This window comes from Euprymna scolopes, chromosome 13 (genome assembly GCF_053919585.1).
Source record: "Euprymna scolopes isolate OS-2025 chromosome 13, ASM5391958v1, whole genome shotgun sequence".
In the NCBI taxonomy this organism is placed as follows: Eukaryota; Metazoa; Mollusca; class Cephalopoda; order Sepiida; family Sepiolidae; genus Euprymna; species Euprymna scolopes.
Genome location: NC_136494.1, coordinates 115756817 through 115777289, shown reverse-complemented (window position 1 = coordinate 115777289; position 20473 = coordinate 115756817). Strand labels below are relative to the sequence as shown.

General features: G+C 31.7%; 1 protein-coding gene across 28 annotated transcripts in view; it reads right to left on the bottom strand.

The window, feature by feature from the left end:
- LOC145292158 (uncharacterized) overlaps positions 1-20473 on the bottom strand; it is a 150914-nt gene that overhangs the window by 22913 nt on the left and 107528 nt on the right. For 15 of the 28 annotated variants that reach the window (XM_080138298.1, XM_080138310.1, XM_080138323.1 and 12 more), the window contains 6 exons: positions 10894-11002; positions 7521-7802; positions 4738-4892; positions 3654-3870; positions 2147-2258; positions 1151-1824 (listed from right to left, as the gene is read on the bottom strand). In XM_080138298.1, coding sequence (XP_079994424.1) covers positions 1151-1824; positions 2147-2258; positions 3654-3870; positions 4738-4892; positions 7521-7802; positions 10894-11002 — 1549 coding nt within the window. The remainder of the gene's footprint in view (positions 1-1150; positions 1825-2146; positions 2259-3653; positions 3871-4737; positions 4893-7520; positions 7803-10893; positions 11003-20473) is intronic. The other 13 variants (XM_080138305.1, XM_080138304.1, XM_080138316.1 and 10 more) reach the window with 2 other exon arrangements.

Genomic DNA, 20473 nt, shown 5'->3' with positions numbered 1-20473 from the left:
AATTTTAGATACCAGTTTCCATCTATTTAGGATTGTGTATTAATAGTATCAGTGATGTAGGAGGGAAGAGTAAACCGTTATGAGTTATATGTGATGGAGCTTTGTATGACCAGCTAATTGCAAGCCGATAGTGTATAGCGCATGTATAACGAGTCAGATTTTTCTAAAGAAAATATTCACTGTCAAGAGGCTAATTTCACTTTATTATTCAAAAAGAAACCGATTTCATTACCAAAGACAAGATTAATGCAATAAGAATTCTTAGATGTATATAAGCACATCACAATCAGATTTGTTTGTTTAATATCAAGATTTGGTGGATAGTATGATGAAATGTAAACAATCTTAAATATCTCACAAGAAAAAAAATCTGCCTAGTGAGATCTGCAAATCTCACAGGAAAAAAAAACAAAACAAAAAAAAAACAGGAATAGAAAAATTTTTTTTTTTTGGTTTAGTTTCTTTCGGCACAAATAATCCAGTACGTAAAGTTTTGTGAATTGATAAAAAAATGGTTCCCAAACAAGAGGAATAAATTGGACGCATATCATTTGATAATTATATATAAATTATTTTATGTTTTAAATAGCATTAACAAGAATCATGTTTACAGTGAGTTGGTAATCAAATCAATGCCAGGATTCTTGGGACGATTTGTTGCAAGTGAACTTAAACTCTTAAAGAAAAGGTAAAAACTGAGCCTATTTCAAAACGTGGGTGAGAGTTGGGTTTACTTCAATTAAAAATGTGAAAATGGATCAGTTTTCATGAACAATAATTATCTGAATTTTATGGATGAGGAATGGTTTATGTCATCAGTTTTCTATGTCCGCGCCACTTTATATATTTTTTATAAAATCATATTTTGGTTGATGTTCCCACTTGTCTGTTTCAGGTTTCTCTACGGTGATCAGCAACCACAAATCAATATTGAATACTGGAAAAACGTCAGTAAATAAATACACTTCAAGGAGGCTGAATGGTAAACCGAATGAAATTTAGCTGAAAAGTAAGTAGCAACATAGGACAAAATCATACAAGGTTTACATCAGTTAAAAACAGAACAGTGTTACACCTTTCAATACATACAAATAATGATTGAAGAGTTTGAAAAATATAAAACAAAATATAAAATAAGCTTTATACTTACCTGAGCTGAAGATTGGGAATTTTCCAAGGAGTTATCTTTAACTGACATTTTAGAAAGAGATTCTGTTAATTTAGCATCTGTGAGGGGAGAGGTTTGTAACGTATTTGCATGAGCAGATCCATAAGTCTGTGTATTGTATACAACAGGTTGAGTCTGAGATGTAGCTGCTAATGCAGCCTGGTTATTCCGTTGATATGAAGACTGACTGGCTACAGCAGTCGGATAGGAATTGGCAGGGGCAGATTGAGAGTCCCGAGGGTGATAGGCCGTCGTTGAATTACTATTACTGCCTTGAGCTTGATAGGAACTCGTCTGTGCAGAGCTCTGATACAAAGAGTTCTGAGTCGGTTGATTTGATGTGTAACTAGATTGTGACTGGAATGAAGAACTACCCGGGTAGCTCTGATGATGAGTATATTGTGAAGGGGTGGTTGGGTATTGGTTCTGGCTGACTTGGTATTGCGTTGCTGGGTAGGCTGATGAACTAGACTGAGACATGCTGTTGGAATGGTGTGTAAACACAGGGGTGGAAGATGACAATGATGATGTTACATTGGCTGGTTTATGGCTTTGGTAACTAGGAGTTGGGTACGTACTACCAGGAGGAGTATAGGAACCAAGACTGTTGGAATCATTCTTCTGGCTAGGAACAGCACCTGTAGAGAAACAGAAACCTAAATAAGCTCAATTGATTTATGCAAATAGAAATAGGTCTATTTAAATTAATCAAACGTTTTTCTTCATTATAAAGTGCCAGACTACACAAGAGAGATTATAAAATCTAAAATATTATGTCTCATCTCTTCACATTTAATGCTTTCAATTTTAACTATATTGATGGAAATTCCATAGAGAATTAATAGACAGTTAGCAAAAGGTATTTATTTTTTAATATAATGAAAATTTAAGCAGAGCAAATCAAAGTCTTTTTTTTTTTTAATTTTTTCTATTTCGCTTCACATAAAAACATTAAGAGCCGAGATCATGACAACTCACTCTGACCAAGAGAACTTGGAGACTGACCAGTTCGTTGGCCGGGTCCAATAAGTGGACTGGACTTCCGCTCGCTTGGGGATGGAGGAAATGGGATGGGATCAGGGGTTGCAATCTAGAAAAAAATAAAAATAAGTAAAATGATATTGTTTTAAAAATATTTTTATAACAAATTTTAAATACAAATTGCATGAGATGGTAGACTATGCAACTTTTTCTTAGTTTATAAAAGTTTTTGTTGGACTAAATCAAGAAAATGTGTTAGTTTTCAATAGTTTTTACACGAGTTAATGTTATTGCTAATATTATGATATATGATATTGATGTTAATAATTCCTTGAGAATAGCTTATGAAATTAATGAAATAACTTAGTTTTAGACTAAAAATAAAAGAAAAGCCGTGAAACATTATACAATTTTCTTCATTCCATTTGTATGAAAAAATAAAAAAAAAAATATGGAAAGCACATAAAATAAAGCACGGAAAGCTACTATATAACAAAAAGACAGTTTTTGTGAATCTAAAAAATAAAAAATGGTTTGTTAATATATACTTCAACAAAAATATTGGGTTCACCAACATTAAATATAAAGTTCTTGGCTTTCGGGCCAAGATCACAGTGTAATATCTGTTCTGATGCTACACTTCACCTTTTCTGTACTCTGTCAATGGAGGAGAAATCATTCATGACTGATACAATTTTTATTTTTGTTCCTATCCAGAGTGCGCTTTTTTTTTGGGGAGCTGGATTTTCCCAATTAAAAACCAAACTTTTGTCCAACTTTGCCCTTGTGGGGAGGCAAGTAAATAGAAACATTAAATATAACTGACTAGATGAAAGTTAAAAAAACTGATATATCGACTATACAAAGAATAAAAAACTTGATTAAATAGCTGTTCCCAGATGCAAATATGTTTGTTTGGAGATCTTATTTTAATTCTATTTCAATTTTTAATTTAGTGATAATCATTCATTTAGTTTTTACAGATAAATCGCTGTAGTCATGTTCCTGCACCATTATCCATTATCCTTTCCTCATCTGTAACTTTGTAGTTTGCTTTTTAAATCAGCTACAGATCTGCATGGATGGTTATGCAAGTAATAGACAATGCAGACTTGGTGGTCATTTTTCTGCTATAGAGGCCATACCTTGTTCTAGGCATCATGCAGGTTGTCTAACTTTTGGAAATATTTGAGTCGATTATTATATCAGGCTCTTTCAGATTTATGCGGTCAGCCTTTGAGAGAAGCACCCGTTGACAGAATTCGCATGTCCAATGCTTGATGTTTACAGAAAGACATGCTTGTTTTATGATTTAATTATTTCTCAATACCCTTCCACCTAAAATAATATTTAAAAATAAAAAAATAAAAAAAATAAAAAAAATTTAAAAAATCATTTTATATTCAAATTCTGGCCCACCCTGTTTAATAGGAATGTAAAAAAAAAAAAAAAAAAAAAAAAATAGGACTCGTTTTTCTCATCAAAATAGAAATGTTCTTTTTACCTTATTTGTTTGTCCTAATGCATTACCAGTGACGTCCTTTTTAGATGGAGATTGATACGTATTCGTAAAGATGTTTGTGCGGCTAGAGGTTTGTTCCATATGACTGATGGCTTGTTTCGTGGAGGGACTTGGCGACGACAAAATGGATGACGTCAGAGGCGAATCTGTAGGTGGTTGACTGGGTGAACTCAGATGGTTAACCATACCACTTGGAGAACTAAAAGAGGAAAAATGTAAAAAGAATTAAATTTTTATTATCTATGCAAATTGGTCAGAAGATGCCTTTTAATATTTAAGTGCATTATGGTATATCAACTCTGAGCAATTTTAATGCCAAAATAAAATAGTTTCCAATTGGTTGTTTTTATCCAAAGCCTAACAGTATTTTTATCTTTTCTTTTATGATATATGAAGAAGTTATTGGATTTTCTAAGACCTAAATAGCATTGCATTTGACACATCGATATTTAATTCTACCTAACCATTTTTGTCATTGCACCATGTTTTTTTAGGTGAATATAGTTTATTTTGCTTCAATTTCTTTCCACAGAAACCATTAATGCATTCTCAGTTCTTAAACATTCCCATGTAAGATTTTGAAAAACATGCCAACATGATCAGAAAAATAAGAATTTTCTTCAAAGGCAAAACCCTAAACTTTAGGTTTAGAAAAAGAAAATCATGAAAAACTGATAAAGAGAAATCTTCACATGAATATCAGATTAGTTGCAGATGGCTCAATCAAGTCTTCTAGTTTAATAAACAAGCAATAATAGTGCCTATCTTTTTCACCATTTTTTCACTTCATTCTTTTTAGCAGTAAATTTTATTCTGATTTCTATCAAATGTATTAATAAACACCCATCTTAGAATCATATTTTAGATCCTTTGCCTATGATCACATTTTTACTGCTTATTCGGTATTGTTAGATAGGATCGGAATTCAGGAGAGATGGAGATAAAATCAGTTATTTGGCTCATCCCTAATCATAAAACTCCAATGTTCATAAATAAGGTTAGCACAGCACAAAATATTTCTTTAGATATAACTTTGTGATATTATTATAATATAATTATAGCTTACCTGTTTGGCTCCGAAGAGGTAAAACTGTTGGTGACAGAAGTATCATTCACTGTAAAACTAAAGGGAGAACTGTCTGCGCCAAACTCAAGGTTTCCAAACTGGACATCCAATTGCGGCATTAAATGATGCGGCATCTCCACAGCACTAGCAGGAATCTACAACATACATGCACCATGTCATGAAAACAAAGTGGACCTAAATTTTTTAATCATGAAAACATACTATCTTTCAGGATTTAAATTCGTTCTGTCTGGAGCCATCAGTTTGAATCGATTAGATTTCATAAGAAATTACGGTACATTCATGTCTAAAGTTCCAAAGTATAATGCCATTTTAAATTTAAAATAAACATTACAAAGCAACAAGAATTTAATTTATCCATACTTATATATAAAAGGCACTTTGAGAATTTGTTCCCTATGGACTCATAAACAATTAAGCAGTTTTTTTTTTGTTTTTTTTTTTTAAATTTCATATGAATATACTTTGTCTCTGGGAGTGTTCTTTAGTTTTATATTGGAATGCATCTGATAAGTATTGAAAAAATCTGATTAAAGAAACAGTCCAATTTTGATATTATACAGCCTAACATCACAAGTACATTTGAGAAGTTTTACCACTGCACAAGCAGAAGGGCTGGCATATTAAATCAACAGTAGGCTCTTTGATAAGACAGGAGCATATTCAAAATAAGTTTCTGTTTAGAGCATGACTGAATTATGATACTTGACTTGCATTTTAAATTTAATTCAAGCTATTACATAATTTTTTTAAAATCAACAGTAGGTTCTTTACTGTGCAATGTAGACTACAGTGTATTGTGAACTAAGTCACTGATGAGGCATGTTAATCTTTCTCCCAGTGCATCACTGTAGGTTCTTGACCAGAGCAGGCAATCAAACACTTAAATATTTTTTTTTTAAATTCACTAATTTCAATGACAATAAAAGTATTAGAAATGTGGAATATTTGTGGCTCCTCATTCAATCCTAAGCAACGTTGGGTCTGCTTGTTAGTTAACTCTAAAATGACTGCTTACTAAAGCATGCCAACTTTCTTTAGCTTAACTAATGAAGAATCCAATCATTTTGATAAATTTTAATTATTCAAGTTCTTAATATCTTACAAAAAAAAAAAAAAAAAAAAAAAAAACTGACTTCTGTACTTTGTTTCATGTACAAATGTTAAAACATTAAATTTTATTTACTTTGATAATGTTTGTACTACGTCTATACTTTAAAACACTATTTCCAATTACATCCTTGGTTTTTTGAATCCCCCCAACTGTCTATGCATACCTATTTGACTGTGTTAAAGTAATATGCATTTGGTCACTCATTTAACTCTGGTTAGATTGTTTCAATAAAAAAAAAAAAAAATAAATAAATATGCAGAACTCTCATATATATATATATATATATATATATATATATAAGCTCTACTTCGTACTATTGTATCAAGCTTTTTTTTTTTTTATATGGTTGGGATAAATATAAACATTAATACTTATATTAGATTGAAGCATACATTTGTTTAAGCTTCTATTAATTAATAAATAAATAAATATAAATTTATAATTAGATCAAAAAGGGACAGTATATATGTCACATGAGATGGATTGAAAGTTCGAGACAAAGTTATGAAATAGGCCACGTTACAAGCAAATTATTGCTAAATAATAGAAGTTTCTATCAAACATAACTCCTTTGTATTACTCTGATTACTGTTAAAACTAACACAAGGTGCAATGGAGAAAAGTACTGCAAATTCTAATTGATAATCTTATAGGGTTGAAGGTTCAAATCCCCGATACTAAAATACAATTAAGAATTTGCTGACAACATGGGCAAACTATGTAGATTAAATAAAGGGTTCTGTTTAAAATTCCAAAGTTTAATAAGATGCAACTGAAGGTTAGAGGTTACATGGATCAAAACATTGGTAGAATATCCAAGATAAGAGTAATCTAAATAATTTAATTATCTTCCTCTAAAAAATAAAAAATATTGTCCTTTTTATCACCCCTCCCTCTTCATTTTGATTTTTTTTTCTTTAAGATTAAAGATCTATCATACATGAATAGGAAAAAACAAAACAAAAACAGACAATAATAGTGGATATAAATTAAATAATTGTTCTCTTATGTGTAAGTATTAGCACATAACGTTTTGTTAGTCAAATACGAACATTATAATGAAAACAAGCAAATGTTGTGGACATAAGGTTTGTGTTTTGATTGAAGTGATAAAAAAAAAATGAAAAAGGAATATAAAATGAAATCTTATTTTTTCAACTAGACTGCAGTGTATTATGCACTAATGAAACTTTATTGCAAATGTTTCATCAAATCTAGTATAACAAATGTGTATACTTCAAAACAAAATTGTTTGAATAAAATGTTTTTTTTTTTTAATTAACTCATTTTAAATTATGAGCTCTAATAATATACACTATTGAGCTAATATATAAACCTTTTTTGCAAACTTAAAGTCTAATGCAGAAATACATCATTCTTTATACTTATTTTTGTTTAAAAATCAACCATACTTATTTCCAGTAGTTTTGCCAGCACAGAATCTCATATGCCCTAGAGAGAAATAAACACTTGACAAGAGTGATATTCCTTAAATATTGTGAAATTCCAGAATAAGGCAAGACTTATAATGGAGTCGAAGGATTGGAAACAAGTACATTTGTTTGAAAAATAAATCTTTAAATAAAAAAATAAAAAAAATAAACTGGAAATAGTATTCATGAAGATTGATAAAAAAATTAAGACTTACTTTTGAAGGTGGGGGTAGTTTTGTTCTTTGTGGCCTTGCTCTCTGTTGCTGCTGTATAGAGTGCTGGCTCGACTGTGTGACCGTGGTGCCGACTGATACTGCCTGAGTGGTCACTGGATGACCAGCAGCAGCAGCTGCGGCAGCTGCAGCCGACAAGGTGGATGGCAAATGGCTTCCAGACGACTGCTGTGGAGACAGACTAGTTAGAGAGGCCATAGCATTCACGGACTGGCTACCAAGAGATGAAGGCAGACCAGACGACTGGTTGCTTGAAGTTCCAATCTGAGCCAGAAGAATAAAAGAAATATGTAAGTAATGTTTTTTTTTTTTTTTTAATTTTTAACAACATAGTTCATGTAAATATGATAAACATGTACTATCTATTTCATCTGTTAATTCTTTTCCAAAATTCTGACAAACTCAAGTCATACTTCAGTTTTTAAGCAACTTCTATTCCAGCTATAAGGTTCTTATTTTTCAAAAGTTTTGCAATTAAGATGGTCTGTTTGTTTGTTTGTTTAACCAGCATATCAACCTTCTTTGGGTCATTTAATGCTGATTTAAATTTTTTGATACTTTCAAAATCGATTTTCGCTGGGTATATTCCACCAATGTTTTGGTATAGTTTGTCATTTGATGATTTTTATATTTTATGGTAAAGATTTGCTTGTTTTAAGAAATTTAGAATGGTTTTGGGATTTTCTTTATCAAAGAGTTCTTTTAAACGTGTAGCCTTGTAGTAGTGTTGACGAATTTGTGTGAGATCATGACGGTCAAGTAAAGTGTTTCACTGTGTAAGGTTCGTGACATGGTATACATTTGGGAGGTTCTTCACTTTTTAGTAGGTGGGAGTGAGTTATGTACGTGTGTCCTATCCGGATACGTGATAAGACTACTACTTCTTTACGTGATTTTCTGGTATCTAGGTTTTTTTTTTTTTTTTTTTAAATATAGGGGTAATTTGGAAGAGTTTGTTATTTTGGCAATCGTTCCAATTTTCTTGCTATTTCTTTGTGATAAAAATGTTTATTAAATGTTTGTAATCCGTATATGGGACCCTTATGTCGTTTATTTGTAGTTTTAAGGAATTTTTGGCCACCATGTCAACTTTATCATTTCCACGGGAACCGTAGTAACTGGGAATCCAACAGAAGAAGAAAGTTTTGTGTTGCAGGATAGAATGGATCTTTTGTAACAGTTTGATGAGTAGGGGATTGTTTAATTTTTGATTTTTTATTGCTTCTAATACTGATAAGGAGTCTACAAATATAAATTTTTTGGAGTTTTGGTTGATGATAATATCTAGAGCCAGGTTTATGGCCGTAATTTCTGCACTATAGGAGCTTTTCTGCTGAATAGTGTTTTCTGAAATAACGGCACATCCCACTTTGTTTTGATCTTTGGAACCATCCGTGTAAATGTGTGTCCAATTTGGGTAAGTATTCAGAATGTGGTTTAGTTTTTCTCCATAGTCTGCAGGGTGAGTATTGGATTTAGGATATATTGTCAGGTCTAGTATGACTTTAGGTTGATTTAACAGCCAGGGTGGGAGTTCTCGGAGATTTTCCTCGTGGATGCTGGTTTGATCTAGAGTTGTCTGTAAGTGGTTTTATTGTTTCTTCCATGTAGAGATCAAAGGGTTTAATTGCATTTTCTTTTTGTTTGAATAGATGTGTAGTTGGGATTGAAGGTGCATTTATAGGCAGAATTTTTTGGGTTAGATTTTAGTTTTAGATAATATTGTAAGCCTAATTTTTCAAGTCTCAATTAAGATGGTCTTCCATTTGCTGTAAACTGCTATATTGTATTGCAGGTATTAACTGTTAAAATTAATAATGGATTGGTATAACCAATGAAACAAGATTAACCAGATTACTGTTTTTCACAAGTTAAATCATGACGCTACTATAATATTCAAACTGCTTGAACCACTTAGTGTTATCAGAAAAGGAGTTCATTGTACCATAATAAACAGGTTTATGGAACATCAAAATGTCAATGACCTTTCTTGATCTGGTTGTCCTCAAGGAAGATAACCAGGTGAAGAAAGGTCATTGACATTTTGATAAAAAAAAAAATGTTTTGGTAGGTAAGTATGAGGATCGAACCCTTGAGGCAAAGTTGTAAATTAAAGTGTGAAAAAAAAAAAAGAAAAAAAAGTGCGACATTAACCATTGGGCCACCACGAGATGCTAACGGAAACACGTTTGAATTTATTTAATTACTTGGATTTGGCAGGTGCACGTTTTAATGACTTAATGAGGTCAGCTTTTGACTGCGGGGTAGCATTTCATTTAGTGTGGGAATGCTTTTTTTTTTTTTCTTCCAAGACGTTGGGGGTAGGGGGAAACAGCTGCACTTGTCGAAATTGAATTGTCTTCTGATATAAGGAAATAATATTTCCACATTGATCAAAGCTGATTGCTTTCGGAAATGTCCGGCGATCGAGACTGGAAAAATACCGCCAGAATTAGTGTCGCTTTTATTATAGAAAAAAAGCCTAATCCACATGCGGTGAGCGACAAATGTTGAATATTTATCTTTCCGAAGTCGAGCAAATTAAATAGATATGCAAGCTCCGTTGTTAACTCGGGAGATATGATTTATATGCGATATAAAAAGTTTTAAGAAGTTGTGAACCGACTGACCGCTTCTCTGAAAAAAGCCTTTAGACATACAGAAAAAGCGAACACACATACATACATTTTTCGCTTTTATACTTATAGATTATAGCAAGTTAAAACTAGAATTTAAAGGAAACCTGAAGAAGAAAAAAAATCACATGTATGTCTAGGTCGATCATGGAAGATCTAGGGATGCAAGCCTATTGAAGAGATACAGGATAACATCTGGAGGACATATGCAGAAATATCCTCTGCATACATGAGAACATTTTCAATAGAGGAGAAAACATTAAAATGACTTGACAGTTCTAAGCAAGTTTCTGAAATTGTTCACACAGTTCAAAGAAATCACGGCCATATCAGTTTTTGCACAAAGGGGTTAAAATCACTGCTGGTGTATGCTTCAATAAAGTCCCCCAAGTATAAACTGATCTTTCCACGTCCTTATTTAATCCTCTCATCACTTCCTCCAAAGATTTCCTGTGAATTGCATCTATCTCACCTGTTCTATTCAAGAACTCATTTTAATGTTTTCCCCATGTAACAATTCATAATGTTAAGATGACATTTCTTAAAAGTACGATCTAGAAAAAAATTTTAAATTCACATAATTTGCAAGATTTTGTGAGAACTTTAACAAAGATAAAAGCCTGGTAATGTTTCTAAACATCAGTTTGGTTGTGCGAGAAAAAATTAAAAAAATAGTGTAAACCATAACAAACGGAGGTAATAAATCTCTTGTCACTCACCCCTATAGTATTTTTTAGGGACTCTGTTGCTTGCTGGTTATACTGGGCAATATACTGAGCTTCTGTCACAGGGTCTTGTGCTTTTTGAAGAAGGGCACCAAGGTCCAGCCTAGAATGAAAATAAAATTTAGTAAGCAAGAATTACAACATAGGATTGGGTTATTATGGCCAGCAAAATAAAACATTGTACAATTCATACAATAAACAAGAGTGTAATGATTTCAAATGTATTAAAGTTAAAAAAAATGTTCAGAAGTAATGATTTCAAGGTATACACTTAGAGTTTAGAATACATTACATTGTCAATGAAACTTCAGAAAAAGGGGGAAAAAAAACATCAATGCATGCATGTAGTAACTCCAACAGTTGGAGTATGTAGCTTGAATTGATAACCAACTAAAAAGAATTAAGCATATGTATTTTAAACAAACACTGTCTGAAAAGTGATAAATTCAAAGATATCCACTAAATCTATCAAGAAAAATTTATTTGCTATCATTTTCAAGGAACAGATAGTTTATAACTTCAAGTTATACTGTTTGTTTTAAACTGTAATACTTGCATATATATATTTATATTGTCTTTAAATAAATACAAATGTACAAAGACAAATCTAAAAAAAAAAAATCTTGAGTATCAATTCAAAATCCAGTCATCATAAGAATTAAAAAAAATTTTTTATTCAACTTATCAAGAGTTGGAAATTTTATATCAAATATATTAAAATAAAACCTTGAAAACTAAAAGAAAAATGAAATTGTTTTTGAAAAATGATTTTGGAATTCATGTGCATGTTCGTCCTTTAATCACAAATGACTGAATCTAGTAAAAATGTGCCTGACAAGTCCAGTCTGAACACAACTCTCTTCAGAGATTATGTTTTAAGAAAAAAAAAAATTCTGTTCTGCTTTTTTGTATGGTTGACCACAACACAACTGGATCTATAATAGTCCTCTAAGGTTTATAGAGCTTTGTACTGGCCACTCTGTGATAACTAATTTTGGAAGAGACCTTTCAAGAATAATCTATCAATTGTAAACATTTGCCATACATAATACACATTTAGATCATTCCGATTGACTACTTTCCATGTTTGTTATGCCTGAAATCATGACCTACGATTCTCAGCCATCTGATATGCAAGGAATTGCTTGGCAGGCTTGTTAGTTTCATTAATATAAATAAGAGGAAAAAAAAAAGAGACCAATATTCATCAAGCTTTGGTATATAAGGTTCTGAGAGAGAGCAACACCTCATACCTGCTCTCCTTGTGACCAATACCAGTTACATTACAAACAGGCAAGTCAATTTGTATGTATTCTAGTCAGGTTTTCCTTGATCTACCACAGATCTTCATGCCTAGGGTATCAATGTGTGCTATGGAGTTAATGCAGAAGGTGACCTGCTGTACATGGCTAAACCATCAGAGATGCAGAATGCGCAAGACATCACAAAATACCACCAATACCAAGGTTCCGAGAGCATGATTAAAGAGATTCTCCTAGTTTATTGCTGCACATACATCTGATCATGGCAGGGTTATCAAACTGAAACCATTGCAAGTCAGAAGCATTTAGTAAACTTTCATTATAGTAGGATTTTTCACATGCTTGCATCTCCATGCAATGTCAAAAAATCTGTCAAATGCAGAACTAGTACAGACAATCAGTAGACATACAGACTATAAATGATCAAGTATTACCCAGATATGCAAACTTGTAAACAGAACTAAGACACGAACCAGTGTTTTTGTGTATTGATTTTAAGGCTAAAATAAGACCTTGCAAAGTTGTCTATATCAGGTTTCATACAAACAAAAGTTATAGAATGTGTCACCCATATTAAAAATGAAATTAAGACCATAATGTTCTTTTTTGCTTACATTCACAGTGCCAACATTTAAACCTATTTTAAGAATCAAGCGTCCTAACTGATACTTACCTCTGATGAAACATTAGCATAATCAATACATCCCCAAATAATATTAAAACTAATTTCAACCCTATTTCCTTCAAATATATCCTTGATGCCAGCATAATTTTTGCTTATATGCATGAACAAAATTTAAATCAATGTGTATATCCCAAAAGAAAAGAAACTAACAAAGCTGAAAAGTGGGTATTACAGTCAACAGCAGTAGTAAGAACAAACCTCAGAAATAAAGTAAAGCTTAAAAAACAATGTGTTTTATGCAATTTTGCATATTAGTATGTCCATATTGATAGAATCTGGATCAACATGAAATGAGCATTTATATACATTCATATATCTAAATTGAAAAGTGAGTGTCAAGGAGTTTAGTAAATAGAAGTTTCCAATTAGAAATCGAAAAGAAAATTTCACAGAACACTAGATATACTGAAATTCTTTTTAAATATTTTAGGAACAGTCCATTAAAAAATTCGCAGTACATGCATGCGGAAATCTTGCCAACGATTGAAAACGTATGGTAATGTAGGAACATTCATACATAAGCACACAGATCTCAAATTTTAACTGGGTGAACTTTTACTACCACCTATATTTTCCAGCTATGACATCAAATATAGCAGCCATTAATTATATAATGTGCCATATCTATGATAACGTGAGCCTATTTGCATAAGGTTTTCATTGTTTCCACCAAAGGATTAAGACGACACGCTATCAGGTGGGATAGGAGTAATAACTTTCTCTCCACCATTTCTATATACAATCTATACATGTGGCAGACAGCTTGTGAATATCCACTAGAAACATACCAAAAGGTGAATGCTGCACCTAGGATATCTATAAACAAGTCACTAATTTATGAATCAGAAAATGAACATGGATCTACTTGGAAAACTAATTGCCTCCACAGAAGAGTTAATGATCCAGAATACTAATTTGTAGAATATCAGATAAAAGATATTGGATTTAGAATCTTAGAATTGTATTCAGTTTCGTACTACCAAAAAAAAAAAAAAAAAAAAAGGCAGCAGCTAAAATCTATTGTTAAAAATAGTGATAGAGAAGGGTTTTACTATCACATGTATATGTCAGAAACAATGGACTAAAAAAATTACTTGTTTATATAATTAAGGAAATAAAGATGAAATCAGTACTTCAGAATTGAGTAGAAATTAAAATCCTAAAAAATATGTTATAAATCAACATAAGCTTACTTCAAATCTAGTCCACATATGCATTATCTTATTATAAACATTTATCAAAAGTACAGAACAAGATAGTTTTAGCTAACAAATTTTTCGAAGTCACAGGACGAAATGGATCAAATTTTTGTCATACCAATCTATTGCCATATATAAGTTGTAATTCTGAACATTAGATACAAATGGAAATGTCATCTTTCAGATCAGAAGATGCGATTGCTATTACAAAGCTTGAATGTATTCAATATATAAAAGGGGGAGGGGTGTAAAAAAGTGGTAGTAGAGAATAAAAAAATGTAAAGGTAGTATTTTTAATGACTAATATTGGGGGATCAATTTGTAATAACGTCTTAAACGGAACACACTTTTTTTTTGCCACGTCAGTTGTTCATGCTGCCTCTAGCTGTTAAATATTTTCCTTTTCTTTTGGTAAGGTGTATACAATTTTTTTTCCAAGGTATTTTCGTAATGTAAAAGCTAAGCATGTAATCTATGATGAGCACTGTAGAAATTTGCAAAAAATTGAAAATGAAAAATCTAAATGCTCATGGCAGCATTAACAACGGGAATGGCCAAAAAGTGGGTGTTCACTGTAGTAGAACGTTATAATTCCAAATTTAAACCTGTAAACGCTAATAATCGTCTGAAAAATTTATGAATAAGTGAAAAATAAATGCAAATGGTAGAGGCAGCATTGTTCGGGTCCACCAAATTTTTTATTTTTTGTAAATTTTTTTTGTAAGCTGAAATATGCCTGTAATTGATGATAATCGTCGGAAAAGAAAGTATGAAAAACTGAAAAGGTGAAATGTAATGGCCAGGGTCAGCCAAACCATATTAGGGTGCACTTGAACAATCCCCCCCCCCCCGTCTTTTTTCAACTATTTGTGCGGATTATTATCGATTGAACCTAGGAAACCACCAGGAAAGGCTGTATGTTTTAACATTTGGAAGGGGGGTTTCCCTTCCACATGCAATGTTATAATAAATAATAAATATGAAAAAAAAAAAAGATTTAATATATAAAGATTTGGAAGGGGACATTTTTTTTTTTGTGTATCAATATTCTTTTATAATATGGTAGCTTAGTGTCCAAGCAATAAAAATCTGCAGAATTAGTTGAAAAAAACCGAAAAGGTAAAAATATGTGATGGGGTGCCGATTGTTAGGGTGCACCCATGTTTGTATTATGGAATGTGTTGCATAAATAAGAAAAAAAAAAAAAAAAAGGAAAAAGAAAAAAAGGAAAAAAAAAAAGTAAGGAAAAAGAAAAAAAAAAATGAACAAATGGAGTGTCTGTAGTGCAAAGTGTTTTCAATGGGATAAAAACACAAGCGAAAGATTTGAATCTAGGGAAGCTGTTTTGTCGTGGTTTTCGACAATGACGACGACAGTGTTATAGAAGAAAGTCGGTTTTAAAGGTTCTAATGTTAAAATTTGCTAAAGATAGCATGTAAACTGGAGTAAAAAATAAAAATGGGTAACGGAATACCAGTCTAATATAAAGTGTGTTCAATGGTAAAAAAAATCTCAATCGCAAGGGCCATGTAATTTTTTTGTTGTTCTGACAACGATGGATATTCTTATAATGGATACCGCGTTTTGAACTTTGTAAAAGAAATCAATTATACTGGTTATTGAATGTTCTTTTAATGATTTTCTCTCTTGTATTTTTTGATCTTACATGATTAAAATGACTTATGTATTAAATGGACTGGACGCCGGGCGAAATAATGTCTCTTAGTGACACCATATTTTAATGTTAGTAATCGTTTCTTTATAAAGAAAAGACATGAATACCGGAATTTGAGAATTATCAGAGCTCAGCCAATGAGAATGGACGGACTTTGGAAAGAGAGGCTTTATTATGTATGAATCGGAAATTGTATGCATTAGCCAGTTACGGTCGGTGTAATCACAGAATCTTTGGAATTCCTCCCAGTTATTACTGGTAGGAATGGTACTAAATATTTAGAGAAAAATATGGACTCCTTCCTCTAACAATGTTGTGATTGTGATAGTGTTGCTTGTAGGATGTAATGTAGTATTTTATTATCATGACTGAATGTGTCTGAAATGGTGTTCAAAAGCTACATAAGATAGTAGCTATCAGCCTAGATGTATTGAATTTGTACGTGGCATATGTTGTTGCAAACCTATATTTTTGTCCAGAGGGGAATTCCTGCGGCTACTTTATTAATATAGAAGATAATAAAGTTGTATTGCTGTCTGTTCACAATTTGAGAAATGGTGTACCTTTTTATGTATTAATCAAATTTATTTTACTAAGGGAAAAGGGACTTTATACACTTTTATTCCATCTGCTCAATACATACTATTTATTTAAAGGAAATCTACATTAGAGGCAAGGTAATTTATATATTACATTAAAGAATATCTATTTTAATAATTAGCGCCATGTTATTTATTTAGTGTAACAGAATTGTTTTAATTAGGCATATTATTTAACGGTGATTTGTTTAATCTAGTTCTTAATTATTGGCTAAACCTAACAATTTTTTTAAGCAACAGACTGGAAACCGATAATTTTTTTTTTACCCCCCCCCCAAAAAAAAGGGGGTGGGGGGAAGAGAGAGAAAGAGAGAGAGAGAGAGAGAAGTAGGCAGGCTCAAATCCCTAACGCAAAGGAGAAAAAGGAAAAGGTGTGCGTGTGTGAGGGAGGGGGGATCTCTTTGCTGATGCGTCTATGGCAAAACCGGAAGTTGCAACCGGCAAAATTAAGCATAGTCAATCGAAAGAAGATGAGGACTTGCAAAAATATAAGGTTTTTTTTTTTTTGTGTGCAGATAACCATTTCCAGAAAAAACAAAATTAATTTGTCAATTTTTTTAAAACCTTGCTGTCTGAATAATTTTATTTACAAAAAACCTGTATTAAATATATCGCTTCTAAATTGGATATATTTCTACATTTTTTTCTTATTTAATCGATAATAATTTTAATTGTTGAAAGAAATTTTTTTTTGTGCATAATCAATTATGGTTGGGTTAATTTAGTTGGTAATATTCTTTTTTTTTGGGGGGGGGGGGGAGAAAGAAGATTTTTAAAATCATTCAATGTGTGTTTATTACTGCTTTAAAAATAAAACATGAAAACTAGTGGGAATTCTACTGCTACCCTACCCTCATGCAGATCCTTTTTTAGGCCGAAAAACTGATGAAATAACTCAATATCAATAAAGCATGTGGCCCAGGAACCACTACTGTACGCACAGCACAATGGTGGGTTAAGAAATTTTGTGGCGGTGAGGAGTCTTGAAGATGATGAGCGTAATGGTCGGCCATCGGATGTTGACAACGATCAATTAAGAGCCTTAGTCGAAACTAATTTATGCACAACAGTTCCAGAACTTGTCTCTAAATTAAACGTAATGTATATGACGATTTCCAGCCACTTGAGAGATTGGAAAGACAAAAAAAAAAAAAAAAAAAAAACTTGATAAATGGGTGCCTCACCAATTGAACAACAAACAAAAGAAACACTGTCATAAAGTGTCATCTTCCTTTCTTTTACACAACAAGAACGATCCGTTTCTCGTCCGGGTTGTGACTAGAGATGAAAAGTGGGTTCTTTATGACAACCAGCTATACTCGGATCAGTGGTTAGATGCAGACGAAGTTCCACGACACTTCCCGAAGCCAAAGTTTCACCAAAAGGAGGTCATGTTTGGTGGTCTGCGACCAGTCTCATCCATTAGCTTTTTTTTAATGCAGGCGAAACCATTACGGCAGCAAAGTACTGTCATCAACAAATGGATGAAATGCATCAGAAACTTGAACACCACCCAGTATTAGTCAAAAGAAGAGACCTAATTCTCCTCCACGACATTGCCCGGCCGCACATTGCTAAACCGACCCTGCAGAATTGGGCTACAAAACTGCCTCATCCACCATATTCTCCAGACCTCTCATCTATCGGCTACAACTTTTTACAGCATCTTGACAACTTTCTGTGTGAGAAATGCTTTAAAAAAAAAAAAAAAAAAAAAATGCCTTTAGCAACTTCATTGCTACTAGAATGCAAGATTTTTTTTTTTTTTTTTTTTTTTTACATTACTGGCATAAATACACTTGTTTTGCATTGGCAAAAGTGGCTTGATTCTGATGGTGCTTATTTCAGTCACTATATTTTTGTTTGAACCGATACATCATCTGAATTTAAAAGTTAAAAACCCCCAAGAACTTTGTCAACCTGATATCATCAGCAATTGGCATTTAGAAGGCTAAATACTATTTTAATCCTTTTTTTTTCCCCATTTTTTTTTTTTTTTTAGAGCCAACTGGATTATGCTACCATTTTCAATTTAATTTAGAAATAAAATATTAGCACACTAAGTAATAGAAAGTATCATCGTAAATATTTGATAATGCATTTGTTTTAAAAATCAAATTCTGTACATTGCACAAAAATCTTTGTTATTTGAGAGGTACATATTTTATTTACTTTACTGTATCAAAAACATTTTATTAAATTTCCACACTGCAGGATAACATACCAAATACACTTAATAGTTTTACCAGTTTTAAAACTGGTCATATGGCAGGAGGGGTTAAAAGCAACTTTTTATTTTGTTGAAGTTTGAAGTTTGTACACAACCTCAATATTGCATACAATGGCCCATATTTTTAAACTTACCAATTAAACTTTCAAAGTCGCACAGTTTAAAGAAAGATGGGGAGGGAAATAAAAGTAAATATTCCAACAGCGCCAGCTCAATATCCTAAGTTATCAGATGTGTCCAAATACAACCTGGGTAACACCAGGTATACCTGCTAGTGTGTTTGTCTGTGTGTGTCTATATATATATATATATATATATATATATATATATATATATAAAATCCCCAAAACAGTGTTTCATGGTAAACAACTGATGACCTTTTAAAGAACATTGGTATTATTGTTTGCTCATGTAAGTAAAACTATTCAGCAACACTGGAGATTAATTGACTTACTGACAAAATAATGTTCCAACAAAGGAAAATTTTTAAAACAAATTTATTTTTCATCTACTTTTAAATAAACTTCCAAAACTATATATAAAACATTTAGAAAAGTAAATTAAACACACATATTTTTAAATAAATTGTATTTTAGCTACCTCGACAAAACTAAAATATATAAATTATTTCTTCTGTTAGTATGTATTTGTGTGTGGGTTAGATTATTTGCAGGTCTTTGAATATAAATATTTTGGAATTATTTAATTACATTGAGAATTTTTTTTTTTTTTTTTAAATGTTAAATTGAATTTTTACCCTCTGCTACAAGGTTTTACAAGTACAAAGAGGCAACAGACACTTCAATGGTATGAATGTGTTCTAATGAACTCTTATCCCTTTGACATAAATACACCCAACCAACTTAACAATCAGCAAAATTCCACCCCTTTACTGCAGAGAGAGGCCCCTAGATGCTGGAAAGCTTAATACCAATAGATTCATTGCGTGAGATGCTAACCTTTGGAATTGCCTCCTATTCCAACATACTGAAATATAAATGTCATGTGAACAAACACCTCATTGCTCAACTTAGAACATCCCTGTTGCCCTCTAGATCTCAGAGGCAATGTGCCTTGTTCAAGGTGAAGAAAATAAATGTTCAAAGATTTTTTTAGCATTCCTTTCCAGTTTAATATTTTGTTATACTAAGAATAATCAGGGTAAGTATAAAAGTAATGAAAACAAATTTTATTGGTTTTATAACACTTTACATACAAATAGTTTATTTTTCATGTTAAATCATTACATGTATTTGAAGACTCCCATTTGTTTTAATTAATTTTTTAAAAATTTTTAAAAAAATGTAATAATTATTCACTAAGATCTATGCAGAATGTTAATCTGTGCCAAAGAAAATCAGGTTAATTGCTCTATTAATATATTGAGAAGTGTTGAATACTGAAAATATATATACATGCTTTTTCTCTGCTTTATTGCACAAGCTAATATAAATCAACATTTACAGTTTTATTCTAATAGATCAAAGGATTAAAATAAATTAATTTCGTCAATAGGAAGATTTGAGAAATAAAGGGAGGGGGGTGTATTTTGTTTCACAACTATTATACCAGAAAAAAAAAAAAAAAAAAAAAAATTGAGGCGAGTCTAATGTCAAAATCTTTAGAAAACTAGCTGAACAGAGGCTACTCCAACTCTTTGTTAGAATATGAAGTGAATGAGGAGCAGAAAAGAGAAAAGATATCAAAATATAAAATTGCACGATTTATAAATATTCTCAATTTTGTTTTGTTTTAAAACATCTACCTGGCATCTTCTCTGGGCAATTTATAACAATCTCTCCAAATAGAAAAATAAACAGATTATTAGTTTTCTCAACTTTAAGATAAATAATTAACCTACAGACATTAAGAACATTTTAAACATTACTTACAGGGGAAATTGAAGTATTTCTTTTATGAATTA